At 33.6% G+C, this 22249-nt stretch overlaps 5 protein-coding genes across 5 annotated transcripts; 2 read left to right on the top strand and 3 right to left on the bottom strand.

Moving 5' to 3' along the window:
* Positions 1–594: 594 nt before the first annotated feature.
* Positions 595–5574, bottom strand: TRIADDRAFT_52682 (uncharacterized protein; the record flags this gene model as incomplete). Its single annotated transcript, XM_002108289.1, has 13 exons — positions 595–781; positions 880–1028; positions 1137–1251; positions 1334–1471; positions 1563–1625; positions 1750–1850; positions 2031–2102; positions 2202–2273; positions 2385–2506; positions 2900–3068; positions 3248–3383; positions 3669–3851; positions 5489–5574. 13 exons carry the CDS (start codon positions 5572–5574, stop codon positions 595–597), a joined length of 1593 nt encoding a protein of 530 aa, XP_002108325.1.
* Positions 5575–6288: 714 nt separating this feature from the next.
* Positions 6289–10283, top strand: TRIADDRAFT_52681 (uncharacterized protein; the record flags this gene model as incomplete). Its single annotated transcript, XM_002109011.1, has 11 exons — positions 6289–6414; positions 7169–7285; positions 7685–7792; positions 8204–8263; positions 8643–8738; positions 9067–9125; positions 9270–9372; positions 9523–9623; positions 9772–9917; positions 10009–10074; positions 10162–10283. 11 exons carry the CDS (start codon positions 6289–6291, stop codon positions 10281–10283), a joined length of 1104 nt encoding a protein of 367 aa, XP_002109047.1.
* A 482-nt stretch (positions 10284–10765) lies between these two features.
* On the bottom strand, positions 10766–14496 carry TRIADDRAFT_52680 (uncharacterized protein; the record flags this gene model as incomplete). Its single annotated transcript, XM_002108288.1, has 9 exons — positions 10766–10829; positions 10921–11071; positions 11231–11313; positions 11386–11462; positions 11892–11969; positions 12165–12272; positions 12761–12858; positions 13041–13117; positions 14360–14496. 9 exons carry the CDS (start codon positions 14494–14496, stop codon positions 10766–10768), a joined length of 873 nt encoding a protein of 290 aa, XP_002108324.1.
* Positions 14497–15244: 748 nt separating this feature from the next.
* On the top strand, positions 15245–18504 carry TRIADDRAFT_52679 (uncharacterized protein; the record flags this gene model as incomplete). The annotated part of the gene is made up of 13 exons (XM_002109010.1): positions 15245–15523; positions 15810–15923; positions 16221–16278; positions 16363–16505; positions 16660–16728; positions 16835–16916; positions 17062–17168; positions 17305–17418; positions 17532–17622; positions 17701–17846; positions 17961–18053; positions 18170–18322; positions 18415–18504. The coding sequence occupies 13 exons, from the start codon at positions 15245–15247 to the stop codon at positions 18502–18504; spliced, it is 1539 nt and encodes a 512-aa protein (XP_002109046.1).
* A 2437-nt stretch (positions 18505–20941) lies between these two features.
* On the bottom strand, positions 20942–21877 carry TRIADDRAFT_18571 (uncharacterized protein; the record flags this gene model as incomplete). The annotated part of the gene is made up of 1 exon (XM_002108287.1): positions 20942–21877. The coding sequence occupies one exon, from the start codon at positions 21875–21877 to the stop codon at positions 20942–20944; it is 936 nt and encodes a 311-aa protein (XP_002108323.1).
* Positions 21878–22249: the final 372 nt, after the last annotated feature.

Here is a 22249-nt window from a genome sequence, read left to right as displayed (position 1 = left end):
ACTGTCCTACAAGCACAATATCATTTTGCACGAAATATTAGTCATGTTACAAAGAAATAAATTAATAACAGATCGTGTGCTACTACTAGTTGTGTCCAAGCTTTTCCACTGGACTTTATCAACGTAAGGTGCTTAACACTTTCAGGAACAATAGGGAAGCCTTTCTACAAGAGCTTAGATGATAACTCACTCTTATAATAACTATACGTGTATATCGAAATTTGAAATAAAAAACCTAACATATTTATAGTAGACTGTATTAGCACAATCTAGACTTTACTTAAAGTCCATGTTGAATCGCAATTTACACGCTTTTTATGTATGACCAACTATTAACATACTTATATTGATTACGCTAAATTAACTGGTAAAGTGCTATACCAAAATTTTAACATATTTACTTTTGCAACCCAGTTGTTCATTTGAATACATTATCATGAATTTGCATCGAAATATTTGGAGAGCTACGATTGACACTTCAAGTTATAAGAAGAGTAAAAATACAAAAGATTTCTTGAAATTTCGTGGATGTAGTAGCTTTAAGAATGACTATACATCTAATTACAAAGGGTGTAGACAATGAACAGTTAACGGTTACGCTAATGCTGCAAATAACATTCGTAATCTGATATTTAGCGTTGTCCCGTATATTCTCTCCCAATTAATCTTCTTCAATGTAGCTAGATCGTTTCCTTGACTCTTAGGACACTCAGTAGAGTCTTTTAATATTTTAGCAAAGAAAGAGATGGTCTCCAGAGGATTTACACGAACATATAGTGAGCTAAAGGAACAACATAAAAAAATTAGACAGGTTGTCAGCAATCGTCCTATATGTTGGTGATTTTTAACGTTATGCAATAGTAGTAATCATAATCTTACGTCTGCTTGTTTGGAGATAACAAAACAATATGAAAGACTTGATTTCGTTCCGTTAACGTACGAGTACTCGTATCACTTCGTTTTAATAGCTGATGCCAGCCTGCAGCAATGCCAACTTTTATGATGGTATCACACAAGTATGAATGAACCTAAATAAAACATCACGCATATTTATTATAATCAACAAAAATGCTCAATTTTACAAGGTGAAGACATCTTGAAACTGGTCTTTACGAAGACTGTTATACGCAGCTTACCTCACTCTCTAAGAACTTTGCTACAGAATGTACGTCCGATTTGAAGCTGAAAACTGCATTATTGGGGCAGATGGCACTTATTTTATCTGATTCTACAGTAAGACGAAGCATTTTCCTATGTAGAATTAAGTAATCAATCATATGTGTTGAGTAAAAGTAAGCTGATATCGTACAAAAGCTGCATGTATTTAACCTACCTATTAAAGCTCCTAGCATTCTTTTGCGAGATGATAATTGTAGCTGTAGAAGATTTACTACAACTTAAATTGTGCCAATGAACACACATACAAGCATCATAAACAGAGCACGCCACGGAATCAATTGTTTTAGCAACCCTATATTATGTGTCCAAAATGACGAAAAGATAACATTACATCCAATTCCAAGAAACTCTGCTGATAGTAACAATGCAAAGTTTATGATTACCTTCTTCGAAGTAGCATATGTTGGATTTGTGGTATGATATTCCATAAAATGCTAGTATTATCGCTAAATGTATAAAAAAGGATCAAATTAATTTACCTTTTTAACAATTTTCCTCAAGGCTTTTAAGGTCATAAATTAATGTTTGTACATCAATAATACATTATTATTTTCCCTTATTATATCGTACTTGTTCTTTTTCGTTGAGGTATCTTTCTGATTAGCTCGTTTTTTACCAGACCGTCCTTTTGAATTTGTATTTGGTTTCTTGTGCATTTCTTGTAACAGATTCTGTAATGCATGTTCCAATATATAACAGTATGACTGGAGCAAAAAATGGTCCTTAACTGCGGCATTTATTTGACTCTTTAAAGAAGAAAAAATTTCGAAACATTACTAATTTGTCGAAATCGATACATAATTCTGATAATCTGGAATAGATAAACAACATTCAGTATATAAACAACTTACTTCTTCACATAATTGATCTGATTCATCGTAGAAATGATGATCTATAATACACAGCCAGATACGATCTGCTAGCTGTTATTAAATGATTATATTTCTTAATACATTACGGGGTATCTATATAGATAATACTTATTGCTAACGATAGCTCGAAGCAAATTGCTTATACTGTACCTTTATTTCCAATTTATTGCCTATTAAACGACACTGAAATTGATTGTTTCCTTGGTACGACTCCTGTACAAGCTGTGAGATTAAGTGAAAAAATTTTCAATGTCGGAGATCTTTAATCAACAAAAAGACGATTCATTACAGTCATTTTGTACTGAATTATCTGATTTTGACTTTATTTTTTACCTTGTTGAATAATATTTTACAAAATAAGACATTTTGTGCGTCTTTTAATTTCCTGTGCCATAATGGCCATGTAGTTCGATTAATATGCAAAAAGGTCGTCGGGCATGTATTAATTTCATTACCTATGAATTTTACAAGTATAAACAGAATTAGTTAATATAGACCTTGAAGGATTTAAAAAGGTATAAATAGTATTTGAAATAGTTTATATCTGATAAAGAACACTTTACCGTCAATAAACAAGGAAATATTAATTGAGCTTCTTCCTCTTATATGAGTTCCCAAAATAATATTAAGAAAACTATCATTATCCTTTTTATTGACAGTAAGCTTTGAAACTTCAAATATTCCAAAAGATCGCATAGCTGGGGCACCAACTGCAATTAGAAAAGTTATGCCTTACGTTAACCTTTATCCTACTAAGTACATTGACACTTGTGTACAGCAAGTTTTAAAGACCAAATTGCATACACCATAATTGGCCGGATTGAAATCAATATTAAGCTATTACTAACTTGATCTAACTAGTGTGAGGTCTCCGACAATTCTAGGCCCAATTCGCCGTAATTTCCAATTCTTACGCAATTTTGCTAGGTTAGAGTAATACCCACTTCGACCGTCTTCATCATACTGTCCAATCTCATCGGATCCTTTACGTAATATACTAGCGGCTCCAGACAAATTCTAAAGGAATAACAAATGATATTTGTAATGCTAATGTACTAATAGATCAGCAAGCCGGTAGACAAATCGGAAGAAGTGATAATTGTTATCATCTTGAAACAGTATACAGAAAAAACATTGACATGATATACATATATATAGCTTTACAACAAGTGCAATAGAGTCAATATAAATTGTACCTTTTTCTTAGCCAATAATTGAACCATTGAGCTTGATGAAGACTTTTCACCCTGTACTGGATCCAGAACTACGTACTTTTTTTGCCCAGATACCTTTAGTAGATCTGCAAGGGCACTAATCTCGACCAGAGCGCTCCTAAAGGATCATAATTGAAAATCATATTATCGAATGCAATTTAAATTGATAAATTGCGTATTTTTCCACACTATCATAACAATTTGCAATACAGGCGGCAAAGCAAGTAGTGTAGTTGAATTGTTAAGAACTACTGAAAATTAAAGCGGTATAAATCGTTCTATTTCATATTCAAATCTAGAAACATTTTTATTTATCAAAAACGGAATAACTATAAATATAAAGCACATTACAAGAAATATAGTAGTGGAAAAACCCAATGACGTATCTATGTGATAAACAAACCTCAAACTGGATTGAACAGAATCCCAGGGTCTTGTCGCTACCGTCTGATTAGCTGACATCGAATTTTCTTCTTTTTCATTAGTAGTCGATGCGTTATCATTTTCTTCATCGCCATGATCGAATAATTGATTAAAATCAATCTGTTGAGCAAACTGAAGTAACTTGGCTGAAGGCGATAGTTTTCTATATTTTTAAAATAAGGAAATCACTTTAACAATGGCATACTACAGTACTGTATTGGGTAGGCAAACTGATCATGATGTTCTTATACTGTGGTAAGTATCATATTTACATTGGTAATTTTAATTCATAGGAAAAGCAATTAGAAGAGTAATTGCTTGACTTAACTATCATGATCAGTAACATTAGGTAGTATAAGATATAGTAGAAAAAGGATTGCAAACATGCCATCAATTCAAATACGATTACTCTTGTTTACAAACGTAAGTATAGAAGGTTTATCGCATTTATACACTAAGTCTTTTTATTCTATTAACTTTAATTTTTCTTTTAATATCTAGTGAACTATGAAAGATCATTTCATTACTGCTAACTGTTGCACAGTAGCAAGATTATTTTATTGATGGAGTCCTAGACGAATCTTATTGTATAAAAATGCAACGATATACTTCTACCACATGGTCAAAATTTAAAACTGGATTGATCAATGATGATCAATCCAGTCAACCAAGTTTATTCAAGATATTTCTACAGTGCAGCATAGTAGAAAAATAGACTGTTGCAATGGAACGTAGATATACGAGTACAGTTGCGTTACGATACAGTAAGCAATATAGGGCTGAAGTTCGTTGTCATTGATAATTATAATGAGAAAAGCTCCATTACTCCATTCTACATTAATTAATTTCAATAAAATGCTCCAGTCGTAATAGCAACAGATAATTCTTGCGTAGTACTGAAAATGGTAGTACGGATATGTCAACATTTTCTTTCCTTAGAAAGTATACGTGTATACGTTGGCTGTATAACCTTATACCCTGCTCCTTGATCGCTACTAAAGATATCGAATTTGCTGAGATTATCCTTTCTCTACTTTATCGTGTACTGTACAATGGACATGCAGATTGTTTACCGTGACCCATCGATGATCGATGGGTTCATAATCCAAACACTAGCAGAGCAAACGAAGCTATTGATGAGTAATACTATTGAAAGATAGTAACAACATTCAAGGGTAGAGTTAACTCATACTCAATGGAACGAATGATATAATTACAGCGTATTCTGATTGTATTTTTGAATTATACCGTCTGTGCCTAAATAGCTCAAGCATACTTGATTTCTAATTCACTGGTGTAGATGACTTTGTATTATGTCATCGATTCTCAAACTACTGTAGTCATTGCACGACTACAATATAGGCAGTAAACTGTACACCTATGCGAAAATGGACTTACTCAATGTAGCTAGCTACCTTTGCTATATAAAAGAAATTTGGGATCAACATCAATTTACGACTCCCGCTCTATTCTATGTATAAAATGGACCTTGTCAATATCAATCTACCACTCTCCTCTACAGTATTACATGTCTAAAATACCAATGTACTGTACTGTATTTTTCGACATGTCATGTAGAGGAGTCGTATATTGATATTGATCGAAAATTTCTTCCATTCTATTCCCTTTCGGTATCCTATTATAACTATTTTCAATTGGAACTGGCTACTAGTTGGAGCATAGTAGATTTATCCTCGAGCCAACTGTTACTTTGTTCTGTGACTGAGTTGGTCCACCGTCTGACAACGCAATCGATTAGGCATTGTACAGTCAGTGTATTCTATAAGAAAATCGACTTACTCAACGTAGCTTTCTTTGCCATCTAAAGAAATTTCTTTCATTCGATTGGTTTGCTGTAAATCAAGATCAACATTGATGGAAGACATTTTTTTCTTCTCCAATTTACCAGGTAAACTTGCTATTCGAAGGCATCAGCTGCTACTACTTTCCAGTCTTGCTCCCAGTTCGGCGAAGACGTTGCCACTCAATTTTTATACTACTGTATGCGCCAACCAGTACTTCTAGTTCACTTTGCTGTATGGGCCGATAGGGGACAATGCTCCTCCTCGCTATCAGTGTGGTTGACGTCAGCGGTGATGCGACAGTAGGCAGCCGCATCACATCGACCCACGGTGTACAGTACACACTGACTACAGTCTATGTACTGTAACAACAAGGTTGCCGTACTGTACACTGTACACGACAACACAGTGTATCACTATGGTTGCCACAGCATTTTCTTTCTTTTAACACGTGACTACACAGTACCATGCTATACGGACAACTGTATGGACGCGATCTGCACGGTATTATTGAACTCATTAAACAAACTACTACGCTTAAAACTATCTTGAAGTTTGAGGGTCTCCATAATATTATTAAGGTACCTTTTATTTATGGTCCAGACTTTTGCTGGATCCCTTCAATGGTCTGCTAGCCAGAGTGGTACGACAGCTCGCAGTAGGGATTGTAACTGAAAAGAAGAGGCAAAATCGAGTTAGGAAGTCTCTCCCAGCTCGCGCAATGTGAAAGACCACAGATACAAACGCATCCATACAGTTGAAGATCCGAACTACGGACGCCCATTGACACAACGCATCATGTCAAAGCAAAGCGGAAACGATTCTTTAATTACGGAGAAATGCAAATTCCCTTACTCTTCTGGCGATTTACTCGTACATCATCTCCCAACATCAGCAAACGAAGATCAAAATCAGCTCAGTAAGGTTAGATTCTTGAGCATAATCATGCCAACAGGCAATCAAAGTGGTTCAGCCGTTGGCTGCATCATAACTGGATATAGCTTGCACTGTTGGTTACAGTAGTAAAAAGATTCAATTTCTTCACAACAGTACTGTATATAGTGTATGTGCAGTAGAGCTATAGTATACAGTACACTGTAGGGTGTATCGCTATCTACAGATTTCTCGGCCGAGTGGTCAGTAATATGCTCCAAATCTTAAAACTAACAGATATGTCGATAATGATCAGTATCCTTCCGCTAAAAACTATCCCTTGCGGTTTAAAGATGGTGGCGTGGAAGAATTGCAAGACAAACATACCTCGCCCATGCAAATCGTTAATTTGCGATATACCCTACAAGTATACTGTACAGTACAGTATACAGTAGTAGATCTGGCATTACTGTAGGCTGAAGATTTTACGCTGTATAGTACAGAATGTAGAATTTCTTTTCAGATAAATCAGTGCATATTTTTATGGTTTATTTTATTTATTATAAAACCCGTCAAAATTGATATGTGTTTACATGGTGTCGATTAATATCAAATTGAAATAAAATCGATCAAGTTTTGATCATATTATTTATTTTGAATCTGGATTGGATTTCTACACCCTATACTGTACAGTACTGTGCGGTAGTACTATTTAGTGTAGTGTAAACTAAGGATATGATGTGCGATATACAGTATATCTTGGGCACTTTAGAAGATAGAACTTTTATTTATCTCTTCATTATAGTTTGATATCCAATTACGCAATGCTTGGGATAAAGCAATGAATCTGGGCTACTTTCGTTATACTCTGGACGAATTACAAACCAAGGTTCTGCCTGGGCCAGCTGGTTATGTTGCGCAGGTAGTTACATCTTTGGTAATGTACACTATATAAACTACCATTATTATGATTGATTAGTTGGTGCATCACTCTGGTAATAACTTCATGGTATCAAAAAATACTCATACTTCTATCTATGATGTATTTCGTGCTTGAACACTGTAGATGTACATTATACAGTCAGTAAGATGATTGTTTATATTTGGTAAATGATAATAATGTCCAGTAGTACAGTATAATCAATGTCAGAACTTAATTTTTTTTGAATTAAACATAAATTAGCGTAATTCGAAGTGAGTGATAATGGATATAATTTATACACAAAGTATTGTATTATACTATTTCCAATTGTAGAATATGTGATAGTTTCGTTAAATTATTGTGGCATGTATTAATAAATGTCGTCCTTTGCGTAACCAGCGAAACTTAAAAAGAGCGACGCAAAGACGAAAGCCTGGCAGCTTCTTCACTGTCAAGCAACCGTTCGATGGTACCCGTTTCAATTTTAACAAGATTAATGCAAAAGAGGTTCTGTATTAAACCTACCGATTAAAAAATGTTATAAACTCATTACTTGATAGTAGCTGCTGCCTTATCAGTAATTACAACTGAACGGAAACACTGAAAATAATACACTTTTATAAATAAATGTAGCTATCTATGCATGTAAATAGTTTCTTTGTTTCTTAAAAAGGACTACAAATCCTAATTATCACTATAACGTACATGCATCATAGCAGTAAATTAGGAACAATTTTAAAGTAGAAATGGTATATAAGTATGTTATAGTTTGATTGTTACTAGTTCTTACTCGTGCTAGATAATAGATTAATTCAGTAGCGAATGAAATATTTCGATAAAAATTAGTTGGGGATCTTCATTGATTAAGCTACCGATATAAGGTTCTCATAGCATTATTAAAATGATAATGATAACTAGATTCTCTTTGAACTTTGTCCACAACATGGGCTTATATCTCAAGAACATAATGACGAGGAGGTATGGCTTTGTTCTCTGATAAAAGATTTTTAACATATCTATACTGAACGATGTTCTTACTGCTAGATAACGATATTTTTGCTATCATTTACATCGTGAAATCCGTCACACACCCATTAAAATTAAAATTAAAATGTTGAATTGATAGAATACATATACGTCATAAAATGCGGTTATTATATATATCTGTCCAAATGGATTCCAGGATTCATATTTACAGAAATAAAACTCCGTTGCAAATAGTAATTATAGTATTATATACGATTTAGATATATGAGCACGTATCGATATTACTCATCAAATATCTGAGTAAACTATTAAATTGTACAAGCGGTAAATAAGAGTAATTTCGTTTCATTTCATTTGAAATATATTATAGAGTATACCATCCAGAAACTTGGTAATCATAAATGTTAGCCCTGTAGAATACTGTAATATTCTGCTCGTCCCAGCTATCGAGGATTGTTTGCCTCAGGTAACGTCTAGATCTAAGTATTACACCACAATTCCTAGAATAATTTTAGTCAACAGAGTTTTTACGAATTGTTTGACGTACTAGTTCTGATGAATACCATTCGCTTATTATATAAAATGCTGCATCATCAGGACTGAAATAAAATCATGCTTAGTAATCTGCTACAGAGGATAATCTAGGTTTAGTGGTGCGGTAGAAATCGTACTTTACTCGCTGTAAAAATAATATTCTCCAGTAAAATTCATGTTTGTATGGGTTCCAAGCGATAACTTAGTTTCATATGCTGTATTTCTTCTTACACTAACTATCTACATAATGATTACCACAGGCTGTAACAATTAACGGATTGCAATTGGCTATGGAAATGTTGCTACTCAGTTCACAAAGGTATCGGTAAAAATAATATTTTATTAATTAATTACATCATTATTATAATTATTGTGTAATAATGAAGGTGCGATAGTGACTGTTTCAATGCCTTGTGCTATTTTGAAATTTTTAATCATAAATCAATGATATACTTTTCTATAGGGGATTTCGTATTGGATTTAATAGTATTTGCGGATTTGCTTCTGTTAATCACTTGCATTTTCATGCCTATTGCATCAATTATGAACTTCCATCTGAGAAATGGGTAAAATTTTATTTTATGGGATTCCGTAGCTCACTCTGAATTGCAGATCAGGGTTAAAAAATGAATAATTGCGTCTTGCAGACCTAGTCTGCAGCATATAATTATTTGCAGCGTAATAATGATACGTAGCATCTGTTTTCGTTAAAATAGAACGGGAAACCAATTAGTGGGCCTTGTATGGAATTGGTAGATTCACCGGCTAAGGGTTTCGGATTTCAGTACGTGAATGGCGACTTGCGATGTTTCATTAAGTATGTAAAAAATTGCAATAAATTTCTATTTAGAGGAACTCTAGCCCACAATTGTGATATAACTGGCGGTGTATTTATTATTCCTCACTACAAGAACAAAGATACATGACAATGGCATAAATACGTATTTCTTTTCATTATTTTTTAGAAATATATACAGACTAACATCACTGCTTCACGAGAAAGAGATAGCCCATAATATTTTTATAACAAGAGGAAAGCCATTTCAAAAGAACAACATAAGCAGTGACGTTGTAGTAAGAGTGCTGGTTTGGCCAAGAGTTTCTTCACTAGGTTTAATAAAAACAACCTGACTGTAGTTAATTAATGCTTCAATTTTGACTGAATCAAGAATGATAACAGGATGTCTAATAATGAATGATAGGTGCCAAAGATGAAAACGTACTTAGTGTTGCATTTTGTGAGCTAGCTGGTCACTTAATAGTGAAAAGTAATTATACATCAACCATATCATTGCAAAATATTTTATGTAAATCAATTTATTTATAGCCCTTTCATATTTCTTTTTGAAATGTAGACGAAAGTCAATTTGAGATCATTACTGATGAAAGTATAAGCTCACTCATACACGAAATATCACTACCTGAGAGTGAATTCAAAGAATTAAGACAAAATATTCAAAATCTTTACTCGGAATAATAAAATCCAACCATGAATGAACTACGACAATAAAGGATCTACGAAGACATTTATCTTATATACAAAAGTGAATACACTTTAAATAATTATGATTGATGTTAGGAAAGAGTTCTGATGGTAATCTATACAATAATTATAACATACATATAGAATCAAATCTTGAAAAAATCTTTCACTTATAAGGTATACTTAGTGAACAATTAGTCATTACAATCTACAATCATCTGTGTCTTAAAAGGAATATGACCACATGTTATTTAATATTTCGATAGAAAAAATAAAATATTTTACGTCATGTCAAACTCGCTAAGGTAACATTTATTCATAGCGTATTATCACAAAAAAGCGATTCCGGTAAGTTCATAACGTACCAGGCAAGATACACAAACCTTAGTGACCTAACGTCTATTACATGCTTTTGGAAAGCTAATTCATAAATATCAGGCATTTTGTTATAATGCATTTTGATGAGAATTTATTTACTAAAGTTTTCCGTAACGTAAGGATGATGTCTTAAAATCTTCAATAATCGTCGCAAGATAAACTCTATTAAATTAAATTAAAATGGATTATTAAATACGTGGAATATCTAAGAACATTTGTGAACTAGGTCGAATAGACTGTGCAATGTACATACTGTATTCTCTCTACCATTTCTTTACCACTCCATCTCGGGCTGTATGGATACGAAGTACGTGTTTCTTTGTAAGGTAAAATACCCATACGATGGTATACTGATTGGATAATTAGCACTGGCATGCTTTGTGGAAATCCGGATGGTAATGATACTTGATGAAATAAGAGGATAAACTTTTAGTCGTTTCTTTCGCAATGTTATACATATACAGTATATATATAAATATATATATATATGTATGTACGTATATAATCCTAACCAAAGTGTAATAAAAGTATAATGTTTACACGTAAATAGTAGTTGACATTACCATGCAGAATAAAGTAAAATCCACTCGTAACGAGCAGCAAATTTATGCTTGTATAGTTTTCACTATCATATTCCAGTAACGCCCTGTGTGATACAAGAGGTAAAATAAGATAATCTTCATCCATTAAAATATCTTATGGATAACAAAAGTCATACCCGTTAAAATGCTGTTTGAAGGATTCAATAAGTTCTTTTCTTCTCGTAAAATTTTCACCAATACGATTTATTTTATCCTGTAGGTAACGTTGTACCGTAGTTAGGTACTCAAGTAAGCTCGAAGCATTTGAACCTCCCCACCGTGGGCATTGTTTTGTAGTATTGCTACCTAATAACCTATAATTAATCATATACGTAATTTAACGATTCATGCAAATCATAAGAAGGCAATACGAGGCACACAACGTATTACACAAAAATTTTGCATACTTTTCTAGCCAAGGATTAATTTGTAAATTTGTAACCACATTTGCTGTATCATTGGATACCATTGTTACCAACAGATTAGCATAAAAGTCCTGAATACTTTTATTTAAGCCCTTTAAAAATGTAACGTAATATTTTATATAAGGCACATTTCTGTTAAGAGTATACTAAAATTACAATCATTACGTTGATATAAACAACGGTAAGCTCTATGAGAAACAGTATTATAGTTGTCTTACCGCTTTTAAGTGGGGCAAAGATTCACTTTTCAAGTTGATTCTGATAAGAAAATTAGCCTCAAAATAACTGTTATATCCCTATTGGTAAAAACAAAGCCGTTAGCCAAAAAAACAGCAATTATTCTACTCTAGGTATAGTGAGTTTTTAATCAGTTGTACAAAATTGTAATATGAGTTTAGGAGAAATATAATATGTTTAGGTAATTAATCGGTTATTCTTCGTCATGTAATTTAAATACAAGAATATTTGCTGAAGGTGATACTTCTACTAACATTAGTGTTTTTCTTTTTTACCAAAATTTCAAAGCTGTCAAAGTCTTTACTAGTTCGTAATTTAGAACACTCGAAACTTAATCGACTATTAGCTCCTAGTAATTTTTCCTGATGAAGAGCATATTGTAACAACAGTTCTTTTATGACCAAAGAAAAGCAGTTCGCATTACTGGTATTCCAATATGATAGGCTCTGTGTTAAATTACAATATTATCAAGTACAAAATATAATAATTAGAATAAGCTTATCAAGATATAATATGTCAAGCACTTAAATACATTATATGACATATACGGTATATATGTATATATTTATAACGGCATGAATGCCATTATCTATGGTTATACATCAATCACAGACCCGTCTAATGAACAGTTTTATAATAAATAATTTAATCTATCCAATATATCTAGCAACCCTTTCTTGAAGCAGTCTTTATACTGAAAAATAAGTTTATTACTCATCTCAAATATTTCGGTTATGATGATTGATTAGCACTAGTATATATTGAAACAAGTACGGTATAATACACTAATTACAGCATCACTCTATTAATAATGATATGGTATATACGAATAAATGTCCACCAGACATACTTCTAGCTTCTCGGAATCTGGATTAAAATCTTTATCTTCTTCGCCAAATATAAAATCAGGTGCCTGATTGTTTCTTCTTCGATCAAAAATTACTTCCCCTACGTAAAATGTTCGATAATTTAAAAAGTCCATAATATTTACGCAATAGCAACATAACTAGTTAACAGAGTGGCTATATCCGTATAAATGAGTACAGTACAATAACAATATACAAAGTACATTTTGTAAAATAACAACAAAGAGAATGATCAATTTTGAAAAATGTATGACTTAAACTTACAAATTAAAGTGTGCTGGCTATAGGGAAGGTGTAACTTAAACCTATCGCAATTGGTGTCACTATCCAAGGCAGCATGGCTACACAGGACAAATGCAATTCAAAGATTATTTAACCACCAACGAAATCATTTGCATGTGTAGAGCATAAATAGTCCAGCTGTACGTATTACACCAATACGATAGAAGCACATACCAGATCATGGGAGCCTGACTTAACTGGTCACTAACAACAAATCATTAATGTTGTTTTACACATGCATATGGTAGAACCCACTTAGGTAGCACGGATATATGATTGATCGATGTCTCAACATTTACAATGGTTTACTACCCTTTATACGCGTATACAGCATGAGAATTACAACGACCTGTGCAGTAATTCTAAAGTGTTTTCAAAGCTCCCAAGGTATGCATATAGCTGCATACCCCAATTTGTTAGTCGTAACTGTTCATTTTGATTTTAATGGAGCATGTACCTAACATGCGAATATATAGAAGTAGCCTATTCCTATATTAAGGCTAACTGGTTAGAACTCCTATATAGAACTACAGTCCACAGCAATATAACAAAAATTAAAACAAGTATTATTAATTATTCAGGCAAGTTCCAAAGATAAATTATAAAATAATTTAAATATTTATCTACCATTCAACTAACTTGATTTTATAGCCAATTCGACTGTTATAATTTCCACTTTACATCGTATGTATCCCTCTTTACAGAGGTATTTTGAATTAACATTCCAAGAACTATTAAGCTTGCAAACACTAAATGCATTCTACGAAATTAGATGATGATTATTTTGAATAATCATCATATCGTACGATATGAAATACGTTAATCCTGATTGCAAGATACATATACTGTATACTAATTGCACTTAATATAATGGCCCTTATATCATGAAATTAGTGATCAGTTTTGAAACAAGTTTTAAATTGTTTGCAACCTGGGAGTTACTGAGTAGAATACATTTTTTTTTAAGTATCTGACCAACTATCTACTAGAGGTTAAATACGTCCTCTGTGTACTGTATAGTTATACGATTATTTTTAAAAGTACATCTTTCATTAATTAAAATGACGCAATATTTGTTAGGATAGCATAGATTGATGGTAAAAAGGCAAACTGATAAAAATTTTAATTCGGAAAGCAACTCTATTTGTGATATCTCAATGATTAAAGCATTGATGCTTTACCACCTAGTTAATACCTGTGATATCTCAGTCTTCACGCAATAGTGATGGGTTTCGGATCTATGGTGGACTGTGCACCATTTACGTGTGTTTATATTCAAAATAACCGACCTAAATCCTTACCTGCATCTTAGGTCAGATATCCAAGGCTGACTTTCAGAAAATAAAGTATTATTGCCATTTAGAAACGTTGTTAGCGGTACAACGATATGCGATGCGAGTTGAGAGGTTAAATTTACATTGGCATTAACGGACGCCATATTTGAGTGGCAGTAGGGAAGAGTTGCTTTACAGCTCGGGTTAGATTAGCAGTACAACCCTAGCCCAAGCCCTAACCCTAACCCTAGCCCTAGCTAGGTCTAACCCTAACCGAACATTGTACCGTATCGAACCGCGCCGAAACGGACATCTTCGGCACCACAGCTTGAACTGTACTGTAGAAGTACGGTACAGCTTTGGATTACAGTACCGTACCACTATGAAACTACTGGAACAGTACTCTGAGGTGCAGGAGAACCGCATGCGTTATTATTTTGCAGCGAGCTGATCAATGCAAAAATTAAAAGTATCATTTTGAATGAAATTTCTTGGTTTGCTCCTTCTTCGAATCAACTTGAACTTCGAATATTGGTAATCACAATCATTCATCAAGCTACAGTCCTCACTTTTTAACGACTACTAAAGAGTGAATTAAAGGAGATTAACTTTCTTATAGTTTGATAGCGCTAGTAATTCCATTCTAATGCTTTTGAAATTAGAGATTGCTTAAATTGTGCAGCGGAGCTCAGGATAATCTGCTGCTGCATTTATTCGAGTTCAATTCCAATTTTTAATGTTATTTATGATTACCCGTATGCATACACGTACAAGTTATGGTAAGTGAATGGAGCAAAGTATTATATTGTAGCTCTTCTGAGAAGATGCAATGATGTAATGGCCATACTCATGATGCTAATTTTGAACTTATGCTGCACGCATTTATAGGAGCACTTGATAAGTAGAAGCTGGATGAATTTATCAGGATTAGCTTACCAGTATTTCAACCGGTACTGCTTCACATCTCAGCTTTATTCAAAATTAGTGCCATGTCATCGTCACTACTCCTCTCCTGCGCTAAAGTCGGTAAAAACCAGATCGTCTCGTCAGCTAGAAGTATCTCGCAAACACAAGGAATTTACAGGCACTAAGGGAAATACGCGTATGCGTAATCAGCGTAGATTTCGAAGACCACGACAAAATAGGATCCTTGATAGGCCAAGTAAAACCACCATTAAAAAGAAAAAGGAGGTTAGTCAGTGATTGCGTTGAAATGAAAGCCAATGGCTCTTCTGCATTACAGTTAAGATACTACAGTATCACTAAGGATTATATTAATAAGTAATCCTTACGTTGCATGAGTAATATATTGATATTGGCGATAAGGAAATGAAATGTTCGACTACGATTCGAACATGAGTACATGCAAAAATTATCGAATTACCTGCCTTGTACATTTACACACATGTTGCGATACATGATGCTATTCAGATTTAAGGTACGCCTTCATAAGCAAGATTACTTTGTTATCTAATAGGAACCTAGAGCTATTACTGATTCTGGTACATCGTCTTTTTCGCGGTTATTCCTGAGGGATGACGTGATTGATTCTTTAGCGAACATTAATATTACCACGCCAACTGCAATACAGGTAGATAACATTACTAGCGTATAGTTGTATTATTGTTCTTTACTCTACTTTATAGACCATTATCACCTTAATAACATGTAATATATATTACCCGTAAAAATTTGCAGCTACCAGAATGATAGTTAAAGATATTCATCCATTATAACCATAATTATTAATAGATACACAGTACGGTATAACAGTCCTGCAAATATACCTCTTCTTAAATCAACTGTTTAAACATGTGTAAATGCAAGTATGCACTATACAGGAATGATATCGTTGTATAACGATTGTAATCTCACTTGATGTTTATAGTCTCTAGCAATTCCTAAAATTGCTGCTGGAAAGAACGTACTATGTGCATCCGAAACAGGTAAAACTCTAAATGACTCATGTACATTGTACGACCAATATATACGTAGAAAGACTGTATCTAACCACACAGTATTTAATTTAGGATCTGGTAAAACAATAGCTTATTTGGCGCCTTTAATTCATAGAATTAAAGAAGAAGAGGAAAAATGCGGATTAATTACAAGATTAAACAGACCTCGAGCTTGTATTGTTGTTCCATCCAGAGAATTAGCTCAGCAGACTCTGGTTAGTTATGCAGTAGTTATCAATGTGATAGTACTATTATCTTCTGTTCCTTATTAACAACCTTTCCATCACTGAACTTAACGATAGCTAATAATAATCAACATAAAGATACTTACTGTATATTTTTCTGATCTCCGCATCAACGCTCTAACAGAAAGTTGCTAAATCGCTATGCCACGTATCAAAGTATAGAGTCGTAGGTGTAATAGGAGGCAAAAAACAAGTAAGAATATATAGCACAAGCAATGCATTACAGATCGGTAGATAGATAGAATAAATTCAATCATTCATTAAGCTATCAAAAACTTCATATGTCATATATTGAATAGAAACTATTGGAAAAAGCATTGGAAACTCCAACAGACGTAGTTGTGGCGACCCCGGGAATGCTCATAAAGTATCATAGATATAGTATGTTGTGTATTTCCTTAGAATACACCCTAATTCATTGTTCTATTTAATTTGATATGAAAAATGCCAATAATTAATGTCATTCGTAGGGTACACTGATAACTACATTTCCTATTATAACTAAAATTGAACGTTGTACTTTCAGATCAAATTTTTTTTAGCGATTTAACTCATTTGGTCCTAGATGAAGCAGATACTCTATTTGATGAATCCTTCTACGAAAGGAGTTTGGAAATACTAGAGAAAATAAAGGTGATAATTTAATCCATATTAAATTACAATGATCTGAAGTTTACAAATTTGATGAAGTTTTTCTTAAATTTATACTTTATTGAGTAAAATCGAAAGGACGATGTTTGAAGTATTGTCATTCCTATTTGAATATTAGATCCGTGGAGGTAAGCCAATGTCTCTGGATACTCTTCAAAAAGATGCGCAGGTCACCGTTGTTGGGGCTACCTTACCTAAGAGAGTTGAAGCAATTTTGAACCCAGTCATTCCGGTACAAATAATTTGAGTTCTGACGATATTTAAATCGGCTGAAATACCAAGAATTATCATAAGTGAAAATCCTGAAAGGTTCAGATTTTAACCATCTGCCTAAATATTTATTAGAATCTAAAGAAAGTAACTACTAAAGGTTTCCATAAATTATTACCCCACATACAGCAAGATATATTAAAATTAAAACAAACTAGTAAAGCAGGTAAGGAGCATTGATCAATGTACGCGTAAACACATTGAAGATGAAAAATTTTACTTTATTTCTCTACTTTCCTCCTAGGAACATTACTAAAACTATTGAAAGAACGGCGACATGGTTCAACAATCATTTTTTGCAATACAGTTGATAGCTGCAATTGGCTTGGGCATTATCTTGCAAAAGTAGATTTACCGTTACTACGATTGCACGGTGGTATGCCACCAGAGGTAGATAGGCGATTTAGCATTTACTTTCATTTAATATCTCGATAATTCCACTGTTATAAAATTATCCAATGAACGAGTTATGATTACACTAAAAAAATTATATACTGTATCCAGGAGCGTCTAATTCGATATGATAAATTTCAACGTGGTGAATATAACATACTCATTGCAACCGATATAGCCTCTAGAGGCTTAGATACAAAGAATGTAGGTTCCTATTTGGAAAATTTCTCAAAATGCATACAGTTATATCACCTCAATAATCTTTGCCGCCGACCATGTAAAATTCGGCTAAACTAAATGCAGCCAATTTTATGACATAGGTTGAATGTGTAATTAATTTCGATTTTCCGATCTCTGTTGCTGATTACATTCATCGTGCTGGTAGAACTGGGCGTGTTGGCAGCAAATGTACGGGTAGAGTAATAAGCCTTGTTTCAAGTCGAAAAGAATTAAGTCTTACAAAGCTATTAGAGGTTAGTAATATAACGGGATAAAATTTATACGGCACAGCTGTACCCAATACTTTTAACTCGGCTAATTATACTGGTTTGCCTCTTGTATATAGGAAGCAGCAGCTAGAAATACAGTTATAGATGAACTATCTAAAAAGCCCAAACGTTACTCAAAGAAAAAATTAGCTGCCGTGTCTTCATAAATGGATCGTCATGTTACTACGCAATTAAATAGGCCCTTACATAAGTTATATAAGACTTGGTTTTAGTCATTTTTACGATAATATCTTGGTGAAGTATGGCATGACATTGTGCTGCTTTTAATAAAAATTAGTTATTATAATAAAATTAAAATTAATATAATAAAGGATGATTATACTGACAATGGTATTGCACATTTGGCAAATATGCTGGTAAATATCTACATATATGCAGATAGTATGATATATGTAAATATTTGGGAGAGGTCAACAAGCACCAAAATTAGCAGTATTTCCTTGCAAGTTGGTTGCTCTCATTTTACAACAAGAAGCTGAAACTTAATTCATAACATTTGACGCAAGTATAGCGAGACTATATAATCGAGTTATATATCATCTGCATATCGTTTCACAATATTACTGTACAGTACTGACAGAAGTCTTTAGCTGCAGCCATAGAGGTACAAAAAAATCTCTATCGCTGCAACATACAGGTAAAAGAAATACGAGTTGCCATTGCAATGCACTGACACGCAGGTGTAGCTAGGGAACGTGTGAAGTTGGATTTTGAGACTTCGCTTCACGTTCAGGTGACTTGACGTGAACTTTAGTGTACTCGTACAGTGTACAGTAGCGTACCGCACACTGGACTACTGTGCACTGTACTGTACTGTACTGTACAGTATGCCAAACTGTACAGTACTCAGTACAGTAGGGACTTCTCGATCTTTGCACCGTAAGCAGATCACCAGAGTGGGTATCCCTGGTGATGATCCTACATGCATCGAAGCAAGATCAAGATCTGACGAACTAAATTTCGAGCTTTAACTGGACAACTGAAGTATATAAAAGTCTCTACAATCTTTAAAATTAGTCATGACGGAAGATGCCAATCAATCCAAGCGTCCATCCCATCACTGGAATAAAAGCAAGCAAGATGACGATGAAGAAAAGGATCCTTTCGAAATAATTATTGAAAAATCTGGTTGTTCAGCTTTCCATTATGCATTGCAGGTAATCGTATTTGCAAGAAATATTCAGTATACTATATAACAGCGAACATATTTATACTGTATATACCAGTCAAACTGATTGCACTAAAATTAATAAATAATGGAACAAGATAGTTTCACTGCAATGACTTCATGGTAAACAACATAAACGATGTATACATCTGTTTTGAACAAATATGACCTACTGGTTGCTAGTCTGAGCCTGCAGATCCATTCGCAACAACTGCAAAGGAAAATGGATCTTGTAACTCTACAATCTGTGTGATATGATAAGCCGCAGAATAATAGGTTTATTCATATAAAGTCGTTTAGCTATACGTATTGATGTTTGCTTTTATGCCAGCAGTGACTACTGTATTAATAGAGATCTTACAAACTTTATTGTATATTTATATTCCTTAAATCATATTTGATTTGTAGTACACAATCGTCACTCTCTGGACATATAATCATCAACTGATACATTCTAAGCGTACTTTGTATGTCTACCTTTAATTTTCAGGATTGTATGTTTGAAAACAGAGACTGGAGAAAGTGTAAAGAAGAAATGAAGTCATTTAAAGACTGTATGGATAAAAGTGTAAAGCATGCAAAATCTAGATCTAATTAATATATTTGTCTGTAGTAGATACCGTTACTTCAATAGAGAATGTATTTGATTGCTGACACGATTGGAATGTCTTTTTTCAATTCCTGCCATAAAGTGTATGAATACAGCATATGTATGAAATTAAATTAAATTATTGTTAATGTGATAGCAATGATGCAATCATTTACGAAATTTATAAGTTTTTATTGACTTTATTTTAATATCTTATTAAATTAAATGAAGGCATTCAACCAAAATGATATGCTACTATGCAACTGAAAATAAATAGTTGCAATCATCTTGTACGGTAGTTTATGATGTTGTAGAATGCCAATCCCATACTATACAGATAGGCAGTAGACAAAGCAACATCAGTGTATTTGCACGTATTTCTTCTATATGCAGATAGAACAATTCTTTGATCTTTCAAGAAAATATAAATCCATACTTCATGCTAAATTTAATTATTATATAGTATTCATACATATCTGTATATATATATACAGTATATTTATATATACGAGTAATTAACTAAAGACAGCTAAAATAATCTTGACAAAGTCTTTAAAACATGACTGCAATGAACAACAGTCACACACGAAATTTGATGTTCTAGTTCCACTGCACAATGGCACATTCTTTCAAATTGTCGGTACCTTTGCATCATTGCTGCCCATGCTAAATCTATATACTCTAAAATAATTCTGTCCCGTTTTTTGTATATTGCTGTGCAGTCAGCGTCAATCAGTCAAAAACTTCAGTTTGCATATACTGTAGTGAGCTTTAAAATAGCAATTATTGCATAGGCTTCACATCGACTATTGCAATCATCAAAATCTTATAGGGATTTCTCATTAAAAAATAGTTTAACGGTATTCATAAAAATAGCTTCACTCAGATCGTGTATATTCTCTCCGCGGCTGCCAGCCATAACCTCTAATACTTGAATAATGTTGGCAGGTTCGTTGCGTCCCTTGATGCAGTGATCCGGTTCCCAACGCTCCTTCTTTTTCTCTTTGAAATGGGTCTGAAGTAATTTATAACCAGCATGCGTTGGTTTTATAGAGCACCAAGGTGCATCAGTTTCTATCATTAACTTATCTGAGGGTATTCTTTTCATAGCATCAATATTTTCAGCTGACTTTAAGGAACATCCATTTATCCCGATATACAATCCAAGGTCAAGTATACCAGAAATAGATTGCGCGGGTCCAGTGAATGAGTGGACTACGGCTCCGCTCATACGATGCCGATTTCTCTTGACAATATCATAAAATTCTGCATCAGCATTTCTACTATGTAAAAACATGGGTAGCTTGGAACGTTCCGCTAATTCAAATTGCTTTTCAAAATATTTCAACTGAATTTCTTTATCGCAAAATTGCAAGCGATCAAAATCCAGCCCACATTCTCCTATCGCAACAACTTTATCTCTATTTTGCTGAATGAGAGAGAACAAACGTTCTAAATATTGATCAGGATCACCAGATTCTTCGAAATCATTACACCGAGTTGGATGGCAACCAACAGTGCAAAATAGTCGTTGGTCTTTCTTGGCTAATTCCAAGGCAGAGTAACTTTCCTTTAAATTACCAGCAGTGATAATAATTTTCTGCATTCCGATATTCCAGCTACGTTGCAACACATCATTATAATCGTCCTTATGTACATTCTTACCACGATAGACACCATTAAAGACTGGATCCGTTAAATTAGCACCAATATCAATCAATCTTAGCTTAAGGGTATTACTACTGACGATATTTGAAGCCATTTGAATTACATTTATAATTCTCATCTACTTGGCTAACAGCAATCAACTTGCCAATATTACTATAGCTCACTAGTTCAGAAATAAAAACAGTGCTATACACTAGGTACAGTACACTGAGTACAGTCAACAGTATTGGTATTTATATTTACTCTTGAGCATGCCAAGCGGAGCTCTATGAGCCGATGCTGACGCGATACAGTTAGTGCAGTACTGTACGTACAGTAATAACGACGTGATAGTGCAACGTATGAGAAACTACAGTACTCACAAAAAAGTATTCCTAGCTGAATTTTTTTGCAATCGCAATATGCAGTACAATAGTAGGTACTGCTCTAGGTTGCATTTGTATTTATTTTGTAATTTCGAAAACAG

This window comes from Trichoplax adhaerens, genomic scaffold, assembly GCF_000150275.1.
Source record: "Trichoplax adhaerens TRIADscaffold_1 genomic scaffold, whole genome shotgun sequence".
Taxonomy (NCBI): domain Eukaryota; kingdom Metazoa; phylum Placozoa; class Uniplacotomia; order Trichoplacea; family Trichoplacidae; genus Trichoplax; species Trichoplax adhaerens.
Note: the sequence above shows the minus strand (reverse complement) of the source record. Positions and strands in the feature narration are given on the sequence as shown.